Here is a 16,155-nt window from a genome sequence, read left to right on the forward strand (position 1 = left end):
ACTGCTAGAACTTCTGGTAATTACTCAAAAAAACTTAATAATGACCAGGTGGTTATTTTTCATATCACAAAAGGGTGTGAATATATTCCATATTCTGGCAAGGAAAGTTTAAGGACATACTTACTTTAATACACTACTTGACAGATTTAATGCACAAAGCTTGAAATGTAGAAAAAAGTACCAATGCTAAAGATAAACTGCAACACATATAGTTACAGATATTGACTTTCAGGAATACTTTTAAAGGTCCTAGAAGAGTATTTTAACCCATTCTCAAGGAAACTTATGAAGTAAACAGTTACTAAAATCATTAAGATCCTTCATATGGTTTTCTTTTGTGTTTTCTTTACTTGTGCTGACTCGCTTAAAGTAAGCACACCAAGTCAGCTCTAATAAGTCATTGACTTCAAGCAATCTCTATTAACCAAATCCTTTCTCACAGGACAGTAATTTACATTCAGTTTGCATAGCCCTAGATGCTTTCTCTCTCTCTCAAACTCTCTAAGGAAAACACAGAAGAAAGGCCCCTTGGGGGAAACTTTTCAAATCGAATTAGTGAAACTGAGCATGGGTCAGGAGAGGAAAGATACGTATTTGGTGAAGCATCAACAGCACTAAGGCTGGAGAATAAAAGATTTAGAGTGCAGCTCAACTGGTCTATTTCCAAAGTGAAAATGTTCTAGGATGATAGAAACTATAGCATTCCCTCCTCCATTTTTCCTTCCTGTTTGTCCATTTACAAACCAAACACAAAGTCAACTCTTCAAACAACAAGAAAGTCCTATCCAAACCTTCTGTCACTGACAAAAGATACCCTGTGATTATTTTCCTAACAGTTCTGCTTTCTAATTAAAGAGAAAACTAGGCACTTGTTTAACCTATGCTTCATTTTAAAATACCAAAGTTAAACCTTCTGTTTTAATCTTTAAAATAACTTTCAAGCAGGGTCTAGAGATCTTGCAAAAGCTTGTTACCAACTGTACACCTCAAGTATGCATTTCTTAGTTAGCAACAAAGCTTCTTCCAGAGTTTGGAAGTATCCCCATATTAGTAATGGATTGTTGAGCTATGATTTTCAAACAATTAAACAGGCCAACACATAGATCTGTTCAAAGCAAAACAACAAGAAAAAGCCAAGAAAAATACATTTTCTTCAGAAATGATTTTGTCTTTTTTTGGACCAGGGTAGGAGATTTCTGATTCTTCCATGTCTAACAGACAAATGAATAAATTAGCAAATGCTCTGTACAGCTCAGCAGGCTCCTGTCGAAGAATGACGAATCCCTCCAAGCTTTGCTGTAAAGTGCCAAAACAGAGGAACCAACTTCTGCCCAGACAGTTCCAGCCTCCCCAGGGTCAGAAATCACTGTTTTAGAGATACAATCCCTAACTCTTCAGAACAGCTGACAGCAAAAGTCCATAAAAGATATAATACAGAACATCTCTTCCCAGTGCTCCTTCCAACAAGATGGTGATCAGAATCAGTCAGAAGATAAGCATGGAAAGTGGCAAATCAACTTTTCTTTCAGCAACACTAACTTTGCCCAATTTTGTGCATGTTTTGCTTTCAAGTCCCAAAGGATATCCCTCAACTGAGGAAAGTCTGTTTTTCCAGGGTTCTGGAGATCCTGCAAGTGAACTTTCTGACATTTTACACTTCAATCTGACCATTATGCTGCATTAACAGGTTTACATATTTAATGTAAGTATGCAAAAATACTGAGAAATTTAAACAGAAGAGTTTAACTTGAGATCTACTGTGAGATAATCGATGTGAATACAGTAACCCTCCAGTCACTTACCTTTCTGTCCTCCTCTGAAACTCAGTATCTGAATTACAATACCTATGGATCAAAAGAGTTCATATTTGGAAGTATATTGTGCTCTGCTTTCTTACAGTAAATGTCAAATGTTTCTATACCATGTCCTACTCCAAATCATTTACTCTTTTACTAAGAAACTGTACAATGATCAGGTGACAGGCTGATAGCTATAGTTAATAAAAAGAAACAGATGCATCCTCACATATAAAATCTGCACTTTTTACAATACCCTGAAAACACTGTTCGCTGCTTGAAAGTAAGTCTTTGATAACCCAGACTTCAAGTAACTTGCATGAAACCAAAGGTGGAAGAAAACAATATCAGAGGACTGCTGGGGAAAAGACAGCAGGGTCAGGCAGAGGAAGGTTACCAAGACAGAAGGACTGCCTGTGTAAACACTCTCATCTACACATCTACAATTGTTTCTGTGCCATGAATTACAACAACCTGTGACCTATATGCTTACAAACACAGTCACTTCCACTCCAGTCTGATAGAAATGAAGTCTCCAAGATGCTCTAGAAAAATAATTGAAAAACACATCTGTTTAAAATCAGTTCATATTAGCTTTAACTATCCATGTTTAACTATATGCTACTAAATGGTTAACTGCTAAATATCCTACCATCTAAACACAGAAGAACTGAAATCAGTTGCATTGGCTTATATCCTACATACAATAAATGACTCACCTAAATGTTACTCACCTGCCTTAAATCCAAGGTGATGGTGACCCAGTGGTATTGCCTTCCATTCTGAATGCTGGGACTTTGCCACCAGTTATTGGTACCATCGATTGCACTGGAAATTGGGTGCTGCTCTGTTTTAAAGCAAAAAATTAAACATCTCTTGAAAATATATTGCATTGCATTTTCTCTAACCCAGCACATTTATTTCACACGGAGCACAATTTCTTCCTGTCACAAAGAAGTAAAAGCTGAAATCTGCTCCCAGTCAAAAAGGTTGTCATTGGACTTTGTGGTGCTTAATGGTGATTTAAGGTGCTCACACTTTTTCAGCCCTTTGCTCAAAGATAAGTTTCGCTTATGTAGTCGAGAAACTAAAAGTAAAAAGTATTTGACCCCAATACACGCTGTATTCATGGGGAAGGGTCAAAAAGAATAATGCAAACCCATGAAACAAACAAACAAACAAACCACATGAAACATGCCTTTGGGATTAGCACTGCGGTGGTCACAGACACGGCACTGGGCATTGCGCAGGGGCCGTCCTGGGACGTGCTCCACCAGTTTGCAGAACATCTCTGGTCCCTTCTCCCCACAGGTGGCATTGGTGGAGATGTGAGCGTTGCTAGCCAGATTCAAAATGGCAGGGAACAAGCCTTGAAAGAAACACATCATAAGGCAAGAAAAACACAGATGTGGGTATAAGACAAGTCTCTAAACATACAAGGTTTCATTACAAGCTTCTAGCTTAGAGTCAAAGACACAGGAAAATACAATGAAAACAATTTATTTTGTGAAAAGATTATCATACCACACTGACACCGGCACATAGCCCTGGGGCACTGCAGCCCTGCCTGTCCCTGCCCACTGCCTAGGGCTCCCCCAGCCCAGCCCACAGCCCCACTTCAGCCCCTGCCCAAGCAACACCGCAGCAGGGCCAGTCTCCAGCTCCCCACAGCCCTGCCCTACCCAGCCATGAGGCCCGTCAAGCTGGGCCCACCCACAGGTCCATGTCCTGGCCCAACCTCAGCCTGTCCCCAGGGAGGTGCCCAATACCCAGGGCTGGGGCTGCCCCAGTGGCCCTGGCTGCCCTGCTCCTGGCTGGGGCAGTGGGACAGGGCCTGGCTGCCAGGACCTGCCCTGACAGACCCCACAGGGAGCCCCCAGGGCCCTCAAGGAGCCCCTGGCCCTTGTGGCACCCTGACCACGATAACCCAGTTATTTCACTCCACCTTTGGATGCTTTATTGCTGAGGAACACAAGAGTTAGTAAACTAACTCTTCCAGATTCTAAACCTTCTCTTCACATTGTGAGTTGATCAAAACCAGGAGGACAAGTGGCCCACTGCCAAAAGAGAGAAGGAACTGTACTGCACGCACTCGGCTGGTGTGGAAAATGGCGCTTAACAGGAGCTCTCCGCAGCAGCAATGCCACCACCCTGACAACATGCTCCAAGCTCACAAGTTTTAAGGACTGCTTTCAAGGACTTCAGACCTTTGCTCCAAGCTTTTCTGCAGTCTGTGTAAAGTCTAAGGGATATTTTGCTTGCCACTTATTAATCTTTACACAAACACTTTACCGTACTTTTAAATGGTGGTGTTCTTGTGCACTAGAATAATGAAACAACAGACTAAGCATTTCAGGATTACTGCTACTGAACCAGGAATCCTTAGTATTTTCTAAAAGGAGTAAAGTTTTACTTTGGCTTGAAGGCTACTGATAAAGTTTAAATACTGCATGGGACAAAGAAGTTAGGCACAGCTCCTCAGCAGCCTTGTTACCAGTTTCCAGCCTTCCCTCCTGAGCTATAAAGCTTTTATTTCTTGCATGGTTATAGTATAACAGATATACTCCATTTCCACTCAGAAGCAACTCTGAAAAAGAAAAACAGTTTCAGAAGAAAGAGTCCTGTCTTTAGAGATTAAACACAATGGGCTGAAATCTAAGCTAGAGCCTTAGTATGGCATATTAACAGTGCCTCAAGAATTGCTACTGCTGCAATAGTGAGGTATTAAAATCACATTTTTCTTCTGTTATAAGGAATTCTGAAAACAACAAAAAAATCCAGTCATATTTGTGAAAATACATGCCTTTTTCACTAGTAAAATTATATGAATTCTTTTACTTCATTAATCTACAACATACATCAAAAGGATTGTAATATTAATATTACAATATTAATACTATAATATTAATATTTTCTTAGCTCTCCATCTCAACAAGGCAACATTAAATATTCTTTAATTTAAAGTGTCTTTGTCTGCCCAGTAATTGCATTACCCTGGAAAGCCTCAAGAAAAGTTCTAGTCCTATTTAAACCTTGAGTTTAGCTATTGAAAATGTGGCTAAATCCTAACCCTCTGCACCACAGTATGAATAATAAACTGTGTTTTCAATTGTGCTGTACTCAAAACTTAACAGGAAGGAGACAGAGCTTTTTATTTTTTTCAATCCTGACTTCATTTAAGTTAAATCCAGACTAGGTCAGACACCTTGTTCTCATTATAACTAAATCTAATGCCAACAAGGATGCTGAAGACGTCCTATTGACCACTTTGGTGAGGCTCTTCTGCGAGTAACATGCTTTCTGCAGTCTTCTCTCACCTCATACAGTATGGGTGCAGTATTACTCCAGACCTAAAGTTGAAGGCAAAGCAGAAATGCTGCCCTTCATTTTCCTACTGGACAAGAAACCTCAGTGGTGGAAGAGGGTATCCTCTTTTCCATTACTCTCCAATGATATAAAGTCTTCTGTATTCAGTATTCATCACTGTTCATGTAGGCATCTGTCAGCCAGTCTTCAAAAGCTATCCATTACTTCCCAGGTCATTCATTACCTTCACTCAAGTTACACAGTAGTCATGCCATTTCTTTCCAGGGTTGTTAGTGACATAATTTGCCTACAATGCAGTCAACAGACTTGTGCCAAAGGAATAGCAAAGCTCTGAAGAAGAAGTGCTGATGGCAAGTGCTGCGCTGGACAAGCTTTGTTCCAAAACCCCAAGCTCAAGTCACCGTAGCATTCACCCTGGACTCAGCCCTTTCATCTGCTCATCATCAATCATCTCACTGATATTAATTTGCTGATTAATAATGAAATGAATAATGATATGGTAACATAAAGGTCTCATGATGAGTTTTCTGGGTCCCACAGAGATAAGAAGAAAGAACATTTCTATCCAACTGAGTTGCAATGGAGTTTTGCCCCAGGATCCAAATAAAAAGCAAGAAGTTAGCTTCATCCTGCAAGGCACTGCATCTCTTCAAATCCTAGCTGACTACATTTGCCTCCACTTCTCTTTAACACAATCAAATTTTAAGGCAACCTGCAGAGATGTGGCCACTGATTTCAGTGGAGACTGAGATTAGTGTAGGAGCTGATTTATTAAGAAACAACAAGTATCTGCGATAAACAAAACGGAAGAAAAGAGGTAAATTTAATGAGCTGCGTCTTTACAGAACATTGTTCCTCTTCAGTCATTCAGCATGTTCTTAAGAAAAAACTTTTCCTGAGAAAATCTAAGTACTCAGAATTGTGAGTTCAAGAGCCCTTAGATGTTTCTCTGACCAAAAAAAAACCGCCAAAAAACCACGAACAACAACAACAAAAAAAACCATATATACACAAAAAAACCCGCAAAGGTAAGAATAAAATCCATCTGGTAAAATATATTTTTATCTCTCTTAGGAAGAGGTAGGTATGACAAAGATGAGCAACCACAGAATCATCACTTAAATGAGCCATTTACAGATAAATAGGTGACTGTCATCATATCCTGCTATAAAATCCAAGCAGCCATAACAGACATAAAACTCTGGCAGAAGATACCACATATCATTAAACTGAAGTTTTAGCAAATGATACTTGCATTCTTAAAGACATTGATGTAACTTTTACAGTTTGCTATCTAAAGTCCAGCACAAATGATCGATTAAATTGGATTTATCATACTTATTCCCACTAGAAAGGAAGGCAAGTGCTACATACAAAATCCTCACTGTTTCACTGCTGAGCTGCCAGGTTCCATTATCACATTAGACAATCATAGCTTTGAACGAGGCTTGAGAGATCTCCATATGACTCTGTACAGAGTTCAGTAGTAGACTTCTCAGCTCGCTAATCTAGTTTGGTTGACTATATTCTATTTGTTAAAATACCTTGCAGCCAACTTTGCACATAAGTACTTGCTACTTCATCTTTCCACCATTGAACCCATCTCTGTTTAGGAACTACTGTTCAGCGTTTTGCAAGAGACTGTGGCGGTCCTGAGAAAAGCTGGCAGAATTTTTAAATTTAACTCATTTTTCTAACTGCTGGCCAGCTCTTTTCATGGTAAAGTAAACTCTAACTTGATTTTTTTCAGCTACTCAGCTGCCCATTTGCCCCAAACCAGAGATTCACACGCTACCCAATACCAGTAAATGAATAGTGTATAGATGCAAATTTGACCTTAAGAAAAAGAATAACAACCGGTTCACTACAGCTTAGCACAAAAGTGGAGCACAATGTTTTCATTAGATGTTCAAGCAAGTTGCTCTCATTTGTAAGGACTTGGTTTTAGCCAGATGCATGACTAAAACTCACTACAGGAAAAATGAAAACCTGAGTGGGTACTGTCAGAATTATGTCATTCAGACCTTTCCTAAGGGGCAAAATACTCCAAGCTCACAAAAAGCAGAGGGAATCAAATCCCTAATAAGGTGATCTGCAATGTGGATATGGCAGAATTTGAAACATTCACACTCTACAATGTTCAATTCTTAAAGAAATTACAAGAAGGAAGAATTCAAAGGTTAGATGGATTTGTTGTATGTATAGCTCGGCAGGCAGACCTTGTGGTGAAGGACATAGCATTAATGTTTCACCAAAAGTCAGGGAAAAGGCTCGTTCGTAATGAAGCCGGTTGTAGTGTATTTGAATGATGAACAGGTGGTCAGCATGCAGTATGCCAGGCAAAGAGCTTTCAGGTAGATGAGGCAGTCAACTATTTTATGTGCTTCAATGTGCCTATCAACTCTAATCCTTCAGAATGAATGCAGACAGTTGGAGCATGCAGCTTACTGGGGCAGATTCAAAGTGCTGAGAATTCACACAAAGTCATCACAGATTGAGATACATCATTGCATAAGTAAAAGATGTCTGCAACCAGGAGAGCCATCCCTCTATTGTAAAGTTTATGGCTGATCATATGGCCTACACTTCTTTGGGAATTATTCTGCCTGAAAATACGGTCTAGAGAAGTCGTCACAAGCTCCTTGTTGCAGATACAAATACCATCATCTTCCCTAGAGGCTCAATTTAATTCTTTGTGGGTTTATAAGTTTTGATTTTTGACTAATAAACACCCCTGAAGTTTTCACCAAGAAGAATTCCAAGGATTTGGGACATTTCCAGGGTTCTGGGGCAACTCCAACTTTGACCAATGCACATCTGTTGATACATTCTGAATACACCTGATTTATTGCACATAATCAATTCCATAGCATTTGCACAGTGGATCTGACATATCCTGGACTTGTTGAACATTTTGTCTAGCTTAGATAGCCTGTCCGTGTACAGAAGCATCAGTGCACTCCAAAGACATTACACTTACTCTACATGCTCAGACCACACAGCACATACACATCACTAATGGAAATACGGAAACCACATGCAGTTGTGTGCCACTTATCAAAGGCTTTTTAGACATATTTATTCCCTTCCTTATCTTTAAAAAGTATTCTCTGTTTAGGACACTTGGCTGCATTCTGTACAGCTAGACCTTAATGAAACCCCAATTCTATTCCCGATTAATGACTTTTTCACTCAGGAAATTAATAGTATTTCATCACTGTTCTGTTTCAGGTGGAAAGTAGATTTGTGCATTTTGGCAAAATCCATGCATTGTCTGTGGTTTTGACCATGTTTGACTGTATGGATTCTCACAACGTGACTGACAGACAGTGTGAAACTGTACTTCACCTTTTACAGATGGCATGTGGACAACAGGAGACACTCCCCAGAATACCAATCTTCCTAGCAGGGGCATTGATGATTGAATTAATTTATTTTACAAACAGTTGTACAAACAGAAGGATACAGAGTTCTGCTTTACATAGGCTTCACTATGTCAGCAAATACGTTCAATAAGCACAATAAGAATGGTAACATTTTTTGGTATCCTGATCAACACAGTGAGGATGGCAAAACTTCTTACAGGAAGGCCACATTTAAGACAGCTTCCCTCTGAATCCAGATTCATTAATCTGTCTGATATCACCTGAAAGCTGGATAAATTAGGGATGTGTTTGTTGGGTTGGGTTTGGGGGGGTGTTTTGTTTTGGGGTTTTTTTTGGGGGGTAGGGGTGGTTTTTTTAAGAACTGAGTCCAGAAGGTAACAATGTTTTCTGGGTTGTTCATCAGTATATACAATGAAGACTCCCAACTAGACTTCAGTAAGCACCTCTACTAAGGCATTCAGTGAAGCAACAGCCTGATTTTTCCCCAGTATTTTGGCTTTTTTGTGCTAAGCGTAATAAAGGAGTAATTCGCAAGTGAACAAAGTAGATGCAACTTAAAAAACATAAAGAGCTGATGTGTGCAGTAACAATGAGCTTTCTACTGTGTCATTTCTCAGAACACAAATACTTGAAGGGGTCTAATCTCATTTGCAAGTTGCATTTTTAAAAATGTTAAGGCAGTCAGCGGTTCATAAAAGCAGGCAATGCTGAAGTTTGCTCACAAGCAATAGATTCTCCATTTACTGAAAACATTTACAGAGGACACAGTGACAGTTATTCAGAATAGTTTGATGCACTTCAGGAAAACACAAAGGGCTAAGGACAAAATGTAATAAAATGTCACAGAGTATTAGAATGTATAAAATATGTAATAGTATTACACTGCAGAAGTTGAGGTCACATTCTTCATAACATTCTCAGACAGTTTTCAATAGCACAGATTTGTTTTAGTTGTTCTGTCTTATTCAAGTTTTGGATTAAATGAGTTTACTAAATAAAAGCCCTGGAACTATCAGGCTTGGGTCCAGATTCCTTGCCCACTCAATAGATTTATCCTCATTATATTTTACCAGCAAATGTCCCTAGCTTAACCTTTTCTATACACTTTCATCAGAATCCTATCCTGTAATCACAATGAAAATCCAGGCTGATTTCCCCAAAATAAATAGGCTGAAATCACTATCTTCTAACAGCAGGAATTAAGGCACTAATTCCCTGTTCTTAAAGTCAGCAAGAAATCTGGGGTATAACATTCAACCTGCCTTATAATCCATTTTGTGGAGATGTTGCCTAAAAATATACATTAGCTGCAACCTCGACCCATTTGAAAAGCTGAAAGCTTCACTACAACTTACACAATAGGCTTAGGTAGCAAGCCACTAGTAAGAAATTATTTTGAAAACTGACCATTTTTCTGTAGCCCTACAGAGAAGAATTTCTCCTAGCACAACACAAAGTTTACAGGAGCTAATGAAGGGGTATGGCTTTATTAGCAGAACCTCTGCAAAATTTAATTTGCAATGTTTAGATTAAACTATTTCAGATTGAAACAAAACCTCACCACCATAATAGACCACTATCTTCTCCTAAAACCTGTTCTCTATTTCTTCTCATACTGTAAAGCAAAGCTGACTGATGTGTCAATCAGAAATACTAGCTGGGGAAGATTACATTTATTTAATTCAATCAGTTTTCAATATAAGAACATACTAAGTTTGTCTGTTCAAGAGCTTCCAATGAGGGATACTCCTCAACATCTCTGACAAGTCTACTCTAGTGCTTTATCACTTTAAAAGTTACAAATCTTTAGTCCTCTTTGCTGCATTCATTATCTTTCATGATCTTGATTGCAGCTTTTGCTTACCTGAAAGGCTGTTACCACACCCCCTTTTCTCTTTTCCAGACTAAGTAAAAAATCCTTTCAATCTTCCGGCAGTCAATTTTCTAAACCTGTTATCCTCCTGAATTCTTGGTAGTTTGCACCTCTCCAACAGTGAGGCTCCTCAGACCTCATCACCAACTGGAATAGAATAATTTCTTAAATTCTTGACAGTTTTATTAACACATGCAAGAATAAGTTTTGCTTTCTTTTCAAGGCACTACAGTTTGGTTTGCATTGCAGTCTAAGGTAAATAAAAGATCCTTTTCTGTTGTACTGCAGCCTGGTCAGTCATGAAAGAGAAGTATGCATACTCCATATCAGGCCCTGGGATGAGATCAGGTTGTCTGTAAAACAAACTACTTCGCAGCCATTTGCTGAACACTCACAAACACTTACTTTCAGAACAATCTGCTGATTATTTTACAGCTCCGATTCTGTCAAGCTTTTGCAAATCACACTTAAAACAATCCAACTGGAGCACCAGAAGAAAGAACAAGGAAAAATCCATCACAGCAGTTACTGTGACCAAAAACATTCAGCTTGAACCCTGCAAGCTGTTAGAGCACAAACAAGCTTCAGAAGACCAAACCTTGCCCCTTCCTCTGGCCAAATGGCAAAGGGCTTCTCTGCCAAACATTTTCTGCTGTTGCTTACGGGCATTCAGCATTGATGAGAGCCTTAATGGAGACAGGATACTGCAGCAACAGGCATTTACCTACTGTGGTCTGCCTTGGGCTAGATGATGTGCTAATGAGCATTCAGTGCTCAGAAATATATTGGAAAGAAGTATAACACTGAAAATTAATAAAGATGCATTCTGTCAAATTCAGACTGCAAACACGGAAGGCAAAAGTTTGCTCACTCAAGAATGAACATCAGCTGTACTATTCTCCCCCCATTGGTTTCCTCCACATAGTTTGTGAAGATTAAAGAGCAAGAGTCTGGCATAACTTCCACATCTTCCTTAAAATTCTCAAACACCAGCATACAGCCAGGTTGATGGCCAGAATGTAGCAGAGAATTTGGAAAAGGCAAAATTTTTTTTTCCCAAAAAAGGGCAGAAAACCTGAACCCTAATAAAATTTCAGATTTCAAAGTGTAAGCAGCATGCTAAATATAAAAGGCAATGGAAAAATAAGGTAAAGAAAGAGGGAGGAAAGCATTGCATCCCAATTAAGTCTTAATTGCAAGATGCTAAAGTTCCCAATATGCCATATTGGAAGGATAGAGAGTTAAAATTAGGGAATTACCAAACTCACTGAAAAACATCTATAACAAAGAAAGCCCAGACTTCCAGATTAAATGTTTAGAAAAAAGAAGGCCAAGCAATACTAATACATCTGCACAAGAAACTGAAGCTTGTCACCTCTGTTAGTTACACAGCAACTAACATTTTCTTACACAAGGTATTGAGGTTTTTAACAACATGGATGGGTTAGACACTAGTTTAGACTGAATACTAACACTAAAACAATATCCTTTAGATTATGAAGCCAAGTGTTAACAAGTTAGGTAATGCAAACTTTACAGTGTTCCACCTTCTGAGTCCCTCTCATGCTCACAGCTTGCAAACATAGATGTAGACCATATAGAGACTATGTCACAACACATGTACTCAGACTGGAAGTAGAGAGGGTAAGGATGCAAACACATGGGTCAATGTGCAAATTCTTAACACTGAAGGAGTTTGCGCAACTGATTTTCAGTCCCATCCAGAGATTTCTACAAATGAGCAACCTTGTTTCTCAAAGGAGTGCACATCACCCTTGATAGCCTTCAGTTGAATGTTTTGGGATAACAGAAAACACTGCTACCTACAATAGATTTAATAGCTTGTATCACAGCCCTAAATGTGGCTTCTAGTATTATGGCTTCCATTCTTCAAAAATTTCAGGGATCTGAGGCAAAAACATTTCAGTTCGAGTTCTCGGGGATAAAAAAAAAAGAGCATCAAAAAGTTTTGTCACAGCAATTTCTAATACCTTCGATATTGGCAGTAACTTGCTGCTTTCTTTCAATCAGAACAAACAAAGGGGCAGTAGGAAGAAAAGAAGAAAACCAGCTTTCATGCTAGTTTTCAGCATCAGACAGTACAACTTGATATAAAAGGTGGGTAATTTGTGAGTACTGTCTCTATATATCATTTATTTTCAAAGTATAATCAATATTTCTTCCGTCAAGTCATGTCTTGCAAGTATTGATTTTTTTGTATGGTATTGGCCTGTTCAAAAATCTGCCTAGAAATTGTTGTCACAGCATTTACACCAAAGCAAAACAGCCAAAAGTTGACAGATGGGCAGGCTGCCAAGGAACAACAAACCTGCCAGACCATGAAATTAGGTCTTTCTTGTTCACCCAAAGCTTTTTCCACATGTTGAGGAACCTACATCATTGTGTTTGTTGGTTTGGGGGTTGTTCTTTCTTTTATCATTACACTAGCTTTTTTTCCTGAAACCACCTTAATCTTGGGAACAATTTTCACTCAAACCTGAAGTAAATACAAGCCACAGCTATAATTCAGTTTCTTGTCAGTTTCGCTTATATGCAGCCTAAGACACAATATTAGCTTAGATCAGTATGACAGTAGTACTGGCAGTGTGATTGGCATGTCAAAGACTAGGATCTCAGTCATTCATCACTTATGATGTGTCCTAATATCAACAAGGCAGAACATTTTTGTTCTTACTGATGTTGGATCTAAATTAGCCTTCCACACACACACACCTTTTACTATGACTGCCTCCATAGATAATGGCTCACCCTGCACTTCTTTCCTATCACTAGTTTTCAACCTGAGGCAACAGCCATCTTTGTAAATGAAAATCCTGTCTGGGTTTAATCCTAATTAAATTTGCATGCATAAATGTGCAGCTTTAGGCTTCGCACTGAATCATTTATTATAATAAACAGGAAGTTATGACCCAAGTATCTATTCGCTCTCTCCTGGTTCTAAATGTATATTGCAAAGTCTAAAAGACCTGAGCTTGAGAAGAATTTTAAAGGTTTAGTGGTCCCAGTCACTTCTGTACTGTGACTCGGTATCATAACCAAACAAAATTTTACTACTTCTTTTTCCATGTAAACATAAAGAAGGACCCCTTGAGGCAGCTGGCATCTCCTTGTGATCATAAATGAAGTCTTACAGCACATAGCTGCACTACAAAGGAACTCTGAAATGTATTTTTCACTTAACTCATTTAAGCTTGTTATTCACTAGCCATATATAAAACCAAAATTTATTTCACTTTCCCAATTTCAAAAAATAATTTTTCACTTTGCTAATATGAATGTACCATCTTAATTTTACAAATTGCAGCTGCCTTGGATGAAGTTAAATTTCTATTTAAAATAAGTGGAATTTTTCCATTAATGAACAAAAGCTATTTCAAGTTGAAGAGGTTTTGGCACCTCAGAACAACCAACTTTCCTGTTTTACAACGATGTGTTTTTTTCAGACATAGAAGAAAAATGGTTTCATTCCAGCAGGCACAAAGCCATTATCAGGGCACAGACAGCCCTGTATCACTGCCAGATCTTCCTGGGTAGAGAAGGGAGCGCATTTCCTCCAGCTTGAATGGAGCTGAAAGGATTTGCAACTGTGTAACACTGAAGACGCGCAAAACTTGATCATTCCCTTACTGACAAGATTTTTGCAAGTTGTGATTTAAATGGTTAATTGGGAAATAACCTCTGTAGGTTTTTTTCAGTTGTAACCAGTTGTTCAACGTGTTATAGAGGTGGCTTTCTGCTCTTTGCAAAAAGTAAAATACATCTGCTACTTGTTTTTCTAGGCATTTTAATCTAGGCAACAAAGTAAAATTGCAAATCACCATGCTTGTTTACTTACATGTGCTGGTCTCCCAGCACACATGTTAACAAATGTACAGGGCACATATTGCAACTATTTTAAAAATATTGCTAGCAAGTCACCTGTTGCACATTTTCTGTTTCAAACCCTCACCACTTTCAAACACTCACATTATTTTTTTTACAGTAAATGCCTTCATGAAAAATCAAAGGCATTTGTGTCACACAGGATAAATTCCTGAAAAAGTGTAATTTTAAGGACACAAAAATAAAGAGGGGAAAAAACCAACCAATATTGCAAACTTCTAAGAAAGTTCTCTTCTGTATTGCCATCAATGCTCAATAACTCAGCCAGCTGCATGGAATTTTAATCAAGTGTCCTGAAAGTATTTTGCCTTTGGCCTGAAAACAAGAATGATGTATTGCAGCCCAAAGGGCAATTTTTAAAGAAAATTCTAACAGCCTGAAGACCAGGACTGAGAGTTCAAGTAATTCAATTTAAAATTCAGCAATGCTACAGTGACACTAAAAAAAGAAATGCAAGGCACATTTTGGATCCTACCCTGAAATACCCCAAACGTTTTTGCTGATTACTGTGGGAAATGCAGCAATTATAGGTAGAGCTGCAGAGTGGGCAGCTTATTTCTCATTGTCCTTAAGAGCACAAAAGATGAGGAGGGCTGCTCAAGTTTTAGAGACAGACTGTATCATCAGTCAGTACTATGTAGTATACAGAAGGGTTTTTCTTCTTTGGGGCAAATATCCTGACTTCATCCCTGCCACTGCACCACTGAGAAGCCCCTTCTTACCCTCTTTTCCTATCACTACAGCAGGATTTTCAGCCTACCAGAGATAGCTAAACTTAGATTTGTCCATTACCAATATTAGCCATGGCAGCACAGCAATAGCACATCCTTACACCAAGTACCCACAGCAAAAAGTTTCTGAGCAACCAACATATCACTGGAGCTAAACATCAGTGTGGCAACCTCTAACAAATGCCAAGATACACATTGAATACAGCTGTCCACCAGCAGTCTTGATTTGTACCTACTGCTTCATTGCTGCCTTCAGAGCATATACTATCACTCACCGCTATGGAAAGATCTATTCACCTTTAGTCATCAGGCAATTCATCCTGAAGTTCCCTGCCCAGCCACTTACATCTCTCATTACTTGCAAAGAGCAGCCTCCTCCACCTCACAGAAAACCTGCACTGTACTTTGCAGAATCATTTCTTCAATTAGAAATGTCTCCATTACAATACTATCAAATATGCAAGAAACTAAGCTGCCCCTTGTGTAACCACTCTCAAGTAAAGAGTGGTCATCCATTTCACTCTAGTATTTGCATTTGCTGCATGCTGTTAGCAATGATAAACTTGCTCTGGAGGACACTGGCAGACAATGTAAACCTACTTCAAGGAAGATAAATTGGGATAGGGCTTGAAAGGACTCATTCCTGTAAGTTTTAGCTTAAAATTCATGTTTACTTCTAAAGTCCATTTCAGTAACAAGCTCAGATTTTTGCATTAGCAAAAAAAAAAAAATTGATGGTTTCTAAAATTCTGAACAACTTTTATTGAGATTTATTGTTAATATCAAAAAATAACCCTTAAAAATACCCAGGTTTATTAACAAATCATGGAGTTCTAGATACATGGCAGATTCGCTTTCTATTTGTAAAAATGTTTTTCTTAATCCTGCAAATGAGATATATTACCCCATAAAAGCAAACTGGACTACTTGAGCAATTAAAAAAGAGCCTTACCAAACTAACACGTTAGTTCGCAACTATTGAAAGAATAAACGAACAATTGTAAATTCACAGCAATTCTCCACAAGACAGTGGAGTTCATTTGATCCTTTGTTTTCCCATCAAAATTTTTATCTCTTCAACATATTTTAAAGGGTGTTTTCTAGTAGAAGTCATTGAGTACACATTTTAGAGACTCTAC

The 16,155-nt window shown here is 38.6% G+C and overlaps 1 protein-coding gene across 3 annotated transcripts in view; it reads right to left on the reverse strand.

Annotated features, from left to right (window-relative positions):
- The window catches only part of LAMA1 (laminin subunit alpha 1), a 110,009-nt gene that overhangs the window by 84,267 nt on the left and 9,587 nt on the right, over window positions 1-16,155 (reverse strand). For all 3 annotated transcript variants that reach the window (XR_003922993.1, XM_030011515.1, XM_030011516.1), the window contains exons 2-3: window positions 2,995-3,165; window positions 2,531-2,643 (exon numbers count right to left, since the gene is read on the reverse strand). Coding sequence is in view for 2 of the 3 variants with exons in the window: in XM_030011515.1 (XP_029867375.1) it covers window positions 2,531-2,643; window positions 2,995-3,085 (204 nt within the window). In the remaining variant the exon portion in view is untranslated. The remainder of the gene's footprint in view (window positions 1-2,530; window positions 2,644-2,994; window positions 3,166-16,155) is intronic.

This window comes from Aquila chrysaetos, chromosome 4, assembly GCF_900496995.4.
Source record: "Aquila chrysaetos chrysaetos chromosome 4, bAquChr1.4, whole genome shotgun sequence".
Classification (NCBI taxonomy): Eukaryota; Metazoa; Chordata; class Aves; order Accipitriformes; family Accipitridae; genus Aquila; species Aquila chrysaetos.